This window comes from Rhinolophus sinicus, linkage group LG02, assembly GCF_036562045.2.
Source record: "Rhinolophus sinicus isolate RSC01 linkage group LG02, ASM3656204v1, whole genome shotgun sequence".
In the NCBI taxonomy this organism is placed as follows: Eukaryota; Metazoa; Chordata; class Mammalia; order Chiroptera; family Rhinolophidae; genus Rhinolophus; species Rhinolophus sinicus.
The window spans coordinates 170,330,790-170,343,673 of NC_133752.1; the positions used below are offsets into that span (position 1 = coordinate 170,330,790).

General features: G+C 33.1%; 1 protein-coding gene across 7 annotated transcripts in view; it reads left to right on the forward strand.

Annotated features, from left to right (window-relative positions):
• LMO3 (LIM domain only 3) overlaps nucleotides 1-10,188 on the forward strand; it is a 54,673-nt gene extending 44,485 nt beyond the window's left edge. For all 7 annotated transcript variants that reach the window (XM_019744783.2, XM_074325969.1, XM_019744782.2 and 4 more), the window contains one exon: nucleotides 7,269-10,188. In XM_019744783.2, the coding sequence (XP_019600342.1) occupies nucleotides 7,269-7,374 (106 nt within the window). In that variant the 3' untranslated portion in view covers nucleotides 7,375-10,188. The remainder of the gene's footprint in view (nucleotides 1-7,268) is intronic.
• Nucleotides 10,189-12,884: the final 2,696 nt, after the last annotated feature.

The following is a 12,884-nucleotide window of genomic DNA, read 5'->3' on the forward strand; positions in this document are numbered from 1 at the left end:
AGCTACACTTCTACTTGGAAGACATGCATCCTATCACAGGATGTAATAAAAAATGAAAACATGTCTATAAACTTTGAGGCTTCTTAGTTTCATTCTTTTTTCTGTTGTTTTCCTGTCTTTTAAAATGTAGGTTTAACGTATCTTTATTTTTTTTGTCCTACTTCTGTGTGCAAACAAATTTGCCCTGAGGCAAATATACAGGAATTTGTAGCAGACAGTGCGTATTCATCTCATTTTTCATATTTATGGTTGCCCTAGCTCTTGATTTCTTATCTTGAATTTTAACTTTGTTTTATATGTACTTTTAAAGTTGCTTCAAGTTTCTTTGAGGCTGGATATAGCTAATAAACTGTTACCAGCAGTGGAGAGGTAGCATTGGAGAATGGAAAGAGTATTGTATAGGGAAGCTAGAAACCTAAATCTAGTCTAGACTTTTCCCCAACAATATTAGCTCTCTGGATCTCCGTTCTCTCATTTGTAATGTAAGGGAGCTGGATTAGTCAATCTCAGAGAATTCTTTCATCTCAAAGTATTATGACTTCATCCTATTTTTTCCTTATTGAAAGTTATAACTTTTATTTCCAGTGGGAACCATGCACTACCGGTGCCTGTTTTATGTGACAAATGCAGAGGATATTAGAATATTAAAAAGTACCTATCATTAAAAGTACAACATTTCAAAAATTAGTATACTTAATGGATTTTAATGAAAATAAATCCCTTGTGAGTGTGAAAACACCTGGATGTATTATATAATCAGTAAATATTAGTTGTGTCAAGTTCTCAGTTATTGTAATTTGCTCTGTTTTACTGTTCAATGCAGCATCTTCTTAGGAGGCCCTGTAGAGTAGTAGAAAGAATATGATGTTTACAGTGAGAACTGGATTCAGATTCCAGCCGAATCACAGATTAGCTGGGTAACTTCACCTCTGTAATTTTTGTTTCCACACTCGTAAAATAAAGACACTAATGCCTATCTTGCAGACTTTGAAAATTAAATGAAATAATTTATATTAAGTATCAGGAACATAATAGGTTCTCAAAAATGAGTTCTTCTACCTTGATATTTATGATTTACTTTTACGAAATCATATTTCACTAACTTGGTTTTTGCACAAGATGTGTATCTCAGTAATGTCTCCTGCTGAATGTAGCTATTCAGAATGTGGCTCAGTATACCTTGCAATATATAACTTACTCGGGAAATAGTTCAGGAAGTCATCTCACATCATCTTGAGTCTTCCCAACAAATGCTTGAAATCAACGTAGTTTAATTCAGTCTGTGGTGACATTTAACCAAACATAAATTGGCAAATGCACGTGTTGTGTATTGTAAGGATAGGGATAAACAAATATCAATATCCACATATCCGTATAGACACATTGATATGCATGTGTCCATGTATACGTATACATTTTAAAAGTGTATTAGTAGTAAATTTAAAATGCTTGTTTACTTGTCACATTGATCCACTATAGCATCCACTAATAATACAGTTATCTTTATGTAATAATAACATTTACTGCTTTTCTACTTATAAGAGATTATAGATTCATAGTAAAAACTTGAGAAAATACAAAGGGATAAAGAATAACATTGCCTCATGTCTCACTATTCTCTCACAATTCTAAAAGAAAATATTTTAACATTCTGGCATGTAGCCAGCCATACACGTTTTCATACATATATGACAAAAGACGTCTTATATTAATTTTTGCTCCAAAAGCATTAGAGCTGATTGTCTGGCTAGGTTTTATTTTCCGGGAAACAAGGTAGCATATACTTTATATTATATCCACATTTAAGCAGCTTAAAGGAAAGTAAAAGGGAAGAATTCTAATGTTTGATATTTGGACTTCTTTATTTAATGTAGTGTGCCATTTTACCTGCCTTTAAAAATTATTTTAAGATACTTTAAGTTTTCTTATGTTTAGTTTTATGGATAGAGCTTCATATATGAAATCATCAATGTGTAGGTTGTTTCTTCCAAGTTTTTGTATTATCGGTATAATACGGACTTTATAAACAAACAAATACTGAAACTGGTCAGGATCAATTCACAGGAGCAAAAATTAATTATACAATGTATATAACAGTTTAAAGGCTTATATTATATATTGCAAAATGCTCTCCAGAAAAGTTTTACTGATCATTCTCACACCAGAAATGTAAAAACTATGCATTCCCTCACATTCACTCTAACACTGGGACTTATTTAAAAACAAATCACCTTATGGGATGAAAGATGGTATCTCATTATAATTTTTAATTAGCATTCATTTGTTTACTAGTGGCCCTTTGCTATTTTTTCTTTTAGGGAACTGCCTGTTTCTGTCCTTTGTCCATTCTTCTACTAGGGCAGGCTTACCTATTTTATTCATGTTCTACACAGAAAATTAAAACATCATTCAAGTGCTAAACCCAGCCTAAACTCTATTATGATGCAAAGTAATTGTAGGTTGTTAATGCTATTTACAAATCGTATATCACTTTTATTTCACCATTGAAATAAAAAGTTGCACTCACAATTAACTCCATTTCCTCAGTAGAACCCAGTCAAGTAAGACAAACACTCCTAAATTTTGACTCTGAAACTGTTCACACTCTTCTTGCTGCAACATACTATTCTAGTATCATTATTAAAAGACCTAATATATTTCTGTGTTCGCTCCATTTATTACATGCCATAATGGGACTGCATATCTTTAGTGCTGTTATGCACAATTAGCACTTAGTTATTGTCTTGTCACTTCAGCCCCTACAAGACAAACTTCTTTAATGCAAGAAGTCAGCTAATCTTCATCAGCCAAGCAAAGCAGACAAATTTTGTTACTCAATACAGAAGGTTTTCAATATAGGAGATTCTGCTTTTACTTTTGACGTTTTCTTGGGAAGTCCTCTCTAATAAAGCCATATGCCATAAGAGCCTGTGCTTTCAGGAGCCAAATAATTGTCATAGTATTGCACCTTTTCAAGTGAAACACAAGATGAATAGGTAATTTATAGGCACTTTCCCTTAAGCAAACCTTATTGACATCTGAAATTGTGGTATTATACATGCTTATGAATTTTATTTAGCAGTAATTTCATCTTAACTTTTAAATCAAAATATCATTAACATCAGTATTTCTGAATGTTTAAAAAAAAATAGTAGCAATAATCACCTTCAGGAAGGGTCCCTTGTAATGCTCCCTGCCCTTTTTAGAGCGGTATGGCTAAAAATGTGAGCCCTGAATTAAAAATCAAAGTTTCTTTATTTTGAAAGGAAATCAGAGGAAGGTTATTTGGAGTGTCTTGTATAATATTGAATCTCCTTCAGAATTGGAAAATTCTGTGTAATAGGTTAATTTTTTAAAGGTGAATAAGCCCCTCCCCCTTAGAAAAGTCTGTAAAACCAAACAATGGTTTATAAGAAAAAGAAAAGACATGCTTCTTTGTAATAAAGTTGCCTTGAATATGTAGACTTGTAGAACGTTTCATTTTCTTTTACTAAAGAATAAAAGCACTTTTTTAGGCTCTGTGGGAACAGAGGGGATACAATCTAGTCTTTTTCTTATAGACAGGACATCAAATCCTCACAGGAGCATCTAATCGATGCTAAACAGATCCATACCAAGGCAGGAGAGGTGGGTCCTTGGAAGTCTTAGGGAAGCATCACAGGCTTGATGTGTTGCATTTTTTAAAAAAAAGAACTTTCTAGGACTTTTTGGCATATAGGAAGTGTGTCTGGTGGGGAGTAGGGGAGACGAGGAAGCCAGGAAAAGTGAGGAAAAGGCTCCCCAGACAGATGGAGCAGCATGTACAGCATGGAGGTGTGACAGCATCTATTATGTTCGGGAAATAAAACGTCTCTCAGAGTGCTCAGACATTAGATGTGTAGTTTGGTAGGGATATGGAAGCATGAGGAATGGAGAGAGGAACAGGAAATGAAATTGTAAAGGTAGGAAGTCAGTGGTTGGAAATCATAATGAATGCAAATTTAAATTACTCCATTTAAAATACCTTTGCTATTTAAAGCTGTTTGATTCTGGAATAAATCTATCTTAACCAATACTTACTGACAACCCACCTCAACTGGTAGTACAAATTATGGTGATATTCCAAAGGTTTCAAAAAATATATAACCATGGTCATTTACCTCAGCACTGCTGCCCAGATTGGGAAACCTGTTACAGATTCATGAGAAAATTTGAAATGCCAAAGTCAATGATACACTAATAATCACGTGCTTTGGGAAAGATCAGAATGAGTTGATGTGGGCAGGGAACACTGGTGGAAGGAATGTAAACTAAATAATTTTAGAATTTAAATAGATGGGGGGAAACGGGGGGATAATATATTGCACATATAACTTGAAACAACCTTGAATGCTATGGTTAAGAGCAGATTATTCCTCACCCATGCTCTGTTTCATCTTGAACTTTAAATTGAAATGCACATAAAATATACTTTATCCAGTTGACAATATAGTAGCAACAAAATATTCATGTCGGAATATTTTAGATGAATTCCACTTATATTACCAACATCTCAATGAATGGAGGGCAGACTTTTTTTTAAGTTATGAAAAGGAATAATAGTAATACAAAAAAAACCTGTATAACTTTGTAGCCTCAGACTTTACTGACTCCAGGTAAAAGCATGGGTCTTGAATCCAAAGAGACCTGGTACCTTGCTTTCCTCTACCACATACCTTCTGACTGTAAAACCTTGGGCAGATTTTTTTTTTAATTCTGGGAGGAAGCCTTAGGTTTTTCATCTGAAAAAGGCAGTGATAATCTCTATGTTCTAAATTCAGTAGAAGTAGTAGTGTGATCACATATGTACATGCTTAGCGTTAGCCCATGCTAGGTACTTTCTAAAAGGTGGCTACTTTAATTACCTACCATCCAAACAGTAAGGTAAGGCTTTACATACTTCATTTCTACTCCTTACCACAAACTTACAAAAGTGACTAATATGACAAATAAGAAAAACTGACGTTTCATCTTACTGTCGTCAGTGGAAAGTTGATATTTGAACATTATTTGTTGCCATGTGCCTCTCTACCTTTCATATGTTATTATTTCAACATCCCTACAATCCAGCAATGCAGATGTTTTATCTTACCCAAAGAGAACTATTAATAACTCTACTTTCTCTAAGTATGAAATGTACCTTATATTTTGCATTGGGTAGGTGAAAGCAGTAGGGCTCAGACCTAGATCCTCAGACTCTTGGTTCAGTGCTTTTCTCACTATAATTATCCTGAATTTATTAATCTACAAATAAAAATTATCTAAATTATAAGGCCTCTGAAGGTGAGAATAACGTGCATGGCATGACAAAAAGAAAAAAATGTTTTTATTTGATATCAAATAGCATTTTGGGGATTATTAAAAAATTGTGTTGAAAAATTAAAGTAAAATTTTAGGCAATATAGAGTTGAAAGTATTTCCAGTTTAGCTGATTTGGGGGAAAAAAAAGATTTTTAAATCTTTTTAAGAAATATCAGCTGGAACACAAGAGTGTTTTATTGAACATACTTATTTTTAATGTGAAATTTTTATTAGTAGCTTCTTAGTTCCATTTTAATAGTAATATAAATTGAAATTTTTGAACAGTAATTAAATATATTCTACCTGCTATTTTATATAACCTCACAGAAGATGAGTGTCTAATTTGGCTATTACGTCTGTCCAACAAAAGAAATATTTCCTTTTATTCAACATATCTTCGTATCAAGATTATCTGTAAAAACTGGTTTATTCAAACACCACTTTTTAAGCACAATGTTTAAAGTTTATAGCTTGCAACCAATAAAAAGAAGATGTACTTAAAGTCCAAACTTGAATGCTCATTGTATCCAATAGCCTTGACTACAAATAACTCTAGGATTTCAAGATCGGCACATAGTCTGTACTTTCAATCAACATCATCAGCAGGCAGTAATCTTGAGGAAGAAAAGTAAATTCCACAAATAAACAGACCAATCTTCTTTAAGAGGAAAGCTAATTCTTTTCAATCTACTTTTTTTTATTACACTATTTCCCCCTCTATCTACTTAGCTAGAATAAGGATAAATTTCCAAAGCTACCCAGTTGGAAAATAAATAGGTTCACTGTTTGTCTAGCATTCCAATCTTTGCAAATGTAAATCAGTCCAACTGCTCCTCATTTAAACTTTCAACTTCACAAAACATTAAAGGGTGGCTTTCACTACGCAATTTAATCTAGCCACTAAGATTTCTGCTTGAACATCATGCAAAATTGACTATCTGATAAAGAGAGACCACTATCAAAGGTCGGTGAGGTCAACTTGTATAATTACGAGTAGTTTTACTGGGTCAACTCTACCAGACACTGCTGTTTGAAGGTTAAATTGTTACAATTAAAAATATATACAGATCTCCCCAGAGTTACTTTATTGTTAAATGTACCGGAAACAGCACAAGCATTTATTTCTGACCTTAATTGTGTCCAAAGTGTCACCACTGGGAAATTATATAAAAAGAGCACTTATTAAAACCATTACAGTCTTGCACGTTTAACAATGTTTTACAGAATAAAATAATAATTAGCTACTGGAAACTAGTTTCTTTATCACATTGATGTTAGGAAGTTTGTTCAGATTTTACTCTCTTTGGTTTCACTAGAAGTGCTCTAAGAAATGACATTTACTATCTTACAGTTGGTGAAATTGCCATAAACAAAGGAATACGGCCGAGCATCAGACAGAGTCTGGTGCTAAAACAAATTTCATTTCAGAACGATCTCTTCCAAATTACTAGAATTTAATCACATTTTTAATAACAGAATAAAAGGAAGCTTTAAAATGGGCAGCTTTAAAATGGGCTATTTTCTAATCGTTTGATTCATTTAATGCCTTTTCCTTTTTTATAAAGTGGATAAATGGCCAATGATGAAATCTTCCATAATCACTGCAGTGAAATATTATTATCATTCTTTCTTATTTTAATGAGCGTATATATAGATCAGTTCTTTTTTTCCTTCCAATGTGGTAGAAAAAAAATCACCTTTGCTGCCCTACATGTTTTTCTCGATGTTCCTATGATTTTTGTATATGAAAGTAGAATTTCAAATCTTGTGTGCACTGTTTCATTAAATGACTGAAATGGTTTAATGTTGACAATAATGACAACTTTGTAAGCCAAGCTTTCAAATTCAGGGAATTACCTTGTGAAATCATTATTAGGAAAAGAAATCTTCAAATCTATGGGTCTGAGTGAAATGGTCTTAACACATTTTATTTTTAAAAATATTTTCAGGTTTTGTGTTGGAGACAAATTTTTCCTAAAGAATAACATGATCCTTTGCCAGACGGACTACGAGGAAGGTTTAATGAAAGAAGGTTATGCACCCCAGGTTCGCTGATCTATCAACATCGCCCCATTAAGAATACAAAGCACTACATTCTTTTATCTTTTTTGCTCCACATGTATATAAGAATTGACACAGGAACCTACTGAATAGCGTAGATATAGGAAAGCAGGATGGTTATATGGAATAAAAGGCGGACTGCATCTGTATGTAGTGAAATTGCCCCAGTTCAGAGTTGAATGTTTATTATTAAAGAAAAAAGTAATGTACATATTGCTGGATTTTTTTGCTTGCTATTCGTTTTTGTGTCACTTGGCATGAGATGTTTATTTTGGACTATTGTATATAATGTATTGTAATATTTGAAGCACAAATGTAATACAGTTTTATTGTGTTACCATTTGTGTTCTGTTTGCTTCTTTGTATTGTTGCATTTAGTACAATCAGTGTTTAAACTTACTGTATATTTATGCTTTCTGTATCTACCAGCTATTTTAAATGAGCTGTAACTTTCTAGTAAAAAACTGAAGAGCAAATCTCACTAATGATACACATATAGATAAAGCAAGTCTATCAACATTAAAAATACTAAAAAATAAAGACACACACAAAGCATTTTAGCAACATCCACTATTATTGCCACTATGATTTAGAGTCTATCAGTGTTCTCATTATAACCCCCTATTTTCAGGGGGTTAAGATCAGCTTTAAAAAAATGCATAAAAATTTCATCTTAAAGCACTTTCATTTTATACCAACGTGAAAAGTGCCATTTTTAGAATAACTTTAAAGCTTAACAGTTATCCTTTTAATATCCTTTGTGTGTGTGTGTGTGTGTGTGTGTGTGTGTGTGTGTGTGTGCATATGTGTGTGTGTGCTCTTTACCTATATAATGGCTTTGTTTTTATTGTTTATTTTTTTCAGCCATTCACCCCTTATGTGAACTAGTGCCTTTGGGTATCATGTAAGTTTTTTCCAAAGGGTTACTTTAAAAAGTGTTACCACAATTATGAGATAATTTTAAAATGATAAATTAAATTTCTTATATAAATTTTGCCCAGATCTCTCCATAAGAGCTAAGGGTTTAATAACTATGGCTTGATAAATTTCTGGCACTAAAAGGATTTGAGTATGAATCTACTGAAACCATACTAATGCACATTGAAGCTATGATATTTGAGTAGTGAGGTTACTTTTGATCAGAGCGACATAGTGCTCATAGAATCTTCTAGAAGAAACAAAGGGATTGATAAAAAGCTGAGAACTGGTGATTATATATTTTTCTGTATTTACCTGCCACTTATTTTAATGTTTAAAAGTGAACACTTTCAAAGTTTGACGTGTCTTACTCTGTTGCTTTCTTTAAGTAATTACCCACTCAGAATACATCCCACTTAGGCTGAAATTTGTCATTCCATTTTTTTCAAGGTGAAATATTCTCTTACCTACATGTTAGCTGATAAAGAAGACAATTCTCTGACATAAATTGTGGAGACTGATTATTTAAACTACAATTTAATAAATTAAAATGAGTCAATAATCCCCTTTTCTGGGTTGCTCACATTTTGCTTCTGTTCCTCATAATAGAACTACTTTTCAACAGATCTAATTCAGTATAGACACAATGAGGCACATTTTTACTAGAGCAAATTTAGTGCTGTGGTTTTTCTTTTCTTTTTTCTTGATCACTTGTACAGGAAACAATATTTCCCAGTATTTGCATACATATTTTGTCCTGTCAATATATATGCATTGCAGATGAATATTAAATGTGGTACCTAAATTCTTGGTTTGGGGCCAAAATATTAAGCTGCAAATAATGCTGGTGTGAATTTGAGTTGTTTTGAAACAAAGCTTTATTATGGACATGCATGTGAATCTGCATATTGCCTCTCATTTTTAAGAAAATGATTCTGTGAAAAGTGAATGATACGTATTTTTACAAATGCTTCATGGTTAAGAGTGTTCAAGTCACGTGTCCCCCAAATTTGAGATACACTGAAAAAAGAATTTCAAAAATAGCTATTTAGGGCCCATAAGATAACTAGTATTTTAGCCTGAGAGCCTTACATTGATTTCATGGAAAGACTTGCATAGCCAAAACCAAAACCAAAACCAAAACAAAACAAATGGGGCAGGGAGGGGGGTAGATAGTGAGAAGTGGTTTTCATAACACTGTTGCCCTGCTATCCCCGTTAAGAGTTGCTTGAGGTTCATGTGGATGTATAATTTTAATTGTCAGTATCTTTTTCAAATGATCTTCTAAAGGTTTAAATGGTTTTTGCATATGTTAAGATCAATATGTCAAAATACCTGTAAACTGGGAACAAAATGTTCAACTGTTCAATTGTTCTTGCCACCCAAAGACTAAACGTTTTTACTGCCTTTTCTTTTGCTTAATACTTCAAGAATTGTTATGCTTTTCCTACAAACAAAATTACCCAGATTAAAGATTAAGGCCTTAATCTCTTTAGATTATCTTTAATCTCTATGGAAATTGTGAAACAAAACAGAAAAAGGCCATTTTATAGTTAATTGCCCATAAATCGTAGCATTTTTGACCTGAAGTACTAAGCTGTCTTGACTATTCAAAGTCCCTGAATTGTTGTCAACTTTCCTCTTTGTGTTGTGCAGCCCTGATGTCACTTAGCTTGTTAACTGATGCCTCCAGTAGGACACCTCCAATGGAGCTTTGATTTCTCAAGCAGGGAGAGCTCCCTTCCTAACATGCATCTCATATAGGCTGCCTCTGATGAAGGACCAGGCACCTCCAGTCCACCAGAATGCTGGCTGAGTTTAAAAGCTGACCTGTGTTTGTAATTTCACTTTCATCTTGCTTAATAAATATCTGCTGGATTCTTTCATTCATTTTTTTTATATTTGGATTTATGTTTTTAATAAAAGGGGTATTACACTATTTGATTGCTCTTAATTGGCAAAATCTAAGATGATATCTAGAACACATACCTTAAGTTCATAAAAGGAATAAATTATATAAGGACATTTACTTTCAAAAGGTAAATCATAAGCATAGAAAAAGTACCTCTCAAATGCCTTCTCCAAAGGTTATATTTAGGATCTATGAGCTAGGCAGTTTACTGCTATTTACGTTTGTGGGGAAAATAAAACTGTCAAAAATGAAGGTGACAATTACTGTGTATAATTTTGCACGTATATACAAATTTTAAGTGATCTTTCTGAAAGCAACTGTGTTGTCAGACTAAATTTCAAGTTTCCTCTTTTCTGTACAATGAATGAAAACAAAAAACTCAACTAACTCCTACATGTAGAAGGAAGAGACGGTGTGCCTTACCTGAAACAGGGTGCTGAAAATTATATCTGTAGTAAAACATACTGTACACAAATGGTTTCCTTTTAACTATCACTTTAGGCAAACCAACCACGGAATAGTCACTTAAATAATTTCATAGAAATGATACAGGCCAAACATGCTTAATGTTCACTTCAGTAAGTTGCAAAAACAATCTGCATGTTTACTGTAATAGGCCATTAGCACAGACTACAGTCTTAGCAAAAGCCATTTGATTATGCTTTTCCTTAAAAACACAATTGTAGATATTTCTTAAATATGATTTTCATGCAATTTAAGGTAATCAAAAGCAAAGTTTTAATATAGTCATGATTAAAACTGACATTTATTAAGAACCTACTGTGTGACAGGCCTTCCCCTGAGCACTCAGCCTCCTGTTAGACTTAGGATACTTCAGACATCACATGACTTTTAGGTGCCTTTGCACTGGTTTGTACTCATCTCAAACCTACTAATAATGAGCACACAAAAGCAAATACAATCTTCTACCTATTCAGCATGTCATTGGTATGAAAGCCCCAGAAAATATCTCAAGTAATCAATGTGTTCAGAGAATTATCGCACACAAATTACTCATTAACTCAATAGCTCATAATATAAAAGAGCAACAATTAATTAATGAGTCACCCTCAGATAACAATAGAGCTCAGTTGAAACAGCGGTTATAAATGGAGCTGCCTTTCTTTATTGTTTGCAATTGGCCCATTATTTGGCTGAAACCAGTGTCATATTTAATACATGCCTATAGGTGATTGTGTGATTAGTATCATAAATGAAGAATTCAGAAAGCTGACTGCATATAAGACCTTAAAAATGGTCAGAAAAATTAAGAGAACTCATGTTTTTACTATAGTTTCACTTGAAGTCAAGCTATTAGAAGGGTATTAGCTATCTAAATGGTACACTTCTACATTTAAATCAAGATGTAAGACGTCCATGTTGAGCATTATAAGGATTAGCTGCTAAAACACTTAAAAGTAAATTTTACAGTACTTTAGAATACATATAATTTAATTTCAGTAACTTTTCACAAAGACTAAAAAGGCATGACTGTTTTGCAACCGTTTTTGTACCCCAGAAGGACAATTTTGCTTTCAGTGGGCCTAGTTGGGGAGGGAGTGGGGGGATTGACAGCAATAGGGGAAGAGATTAAAAGAAACACCAAATACTACATGCAAAGTCACCAACTAGTTTCCCAACTATCTTGGTAAATGGCATTCCAATAAGCTTATAGAATAATTATAAGAATTCCCTTAGGTAAGTCAGAAACATCTGTTGTTAACACATAGCAGGTGTTAACAATTATACCTACTGAAATTTTTAAAAATGTTTTTAATTAAAAGAATTCTTGTTTTTTGAAAAATATGTTAAATTCAAAGATACTCCTGTTTCGAGCGTGCAGATCACGTAATACTACACAAACGTGTAAAGCCCAAATCATCTTGGCTCAACTAGGTTTTGTGTTTGGTTCAGATCATTGCAATCAAATGTGAATTAGAATTCACTGCACTTTTCACACAATTGGTATTCTGGGCTGAGCAGCTGAATACTCATGAAATTGGTATAGCAGAGCTGATTACAGAATATTTTGGCTTGACTAGTGAGGTGGTAGCCATTAACTATACCAAATTTAATGGATACAGTACAAAGAAAAATGGGAACAAGAGACATTCAGATAACAGACGATCCAAATCCTTTTTAACCCTGCAGAAGACTCTAAATTACCTAAAATAAAACATTCCATTTGTAACATATAACATTATCATATGACCCATCTTCAATAGCTTTTAATAATAGCTAACATTTACTGAACCCTTACCATATATATCAGGCAGTTTCCCATGACCATGTAATTTCCACCACACCTTTGTAAAGTACATACTATTACCCCTATTGTTCTGTTTTTAAATAAAAGCACAGAGAAGTGACTTAAGTTTCCCTTGGTCATATAGCCAGTAAATAATGGACCTGAGATTTAAACATAGGCTTTCTGGGTCTAGGGCTTAGCCCTGTTATAGGGTTGTCATTAATATTATTATTGTTATTATTATTATTATTATTTATATCACTATTATTTTCTAAACAAGAAGTTATGTGTGCTTCCGCAAAAATTCCAAATATTTTAATGTCAGCTTTAAAGCTACAAATCGGGAATGAGAGTGATCATAATTTCCTAGATGCAATATATTTAGGGGCTCTTTCTTTCATCCATACCATTTATTTATTTGAGCCT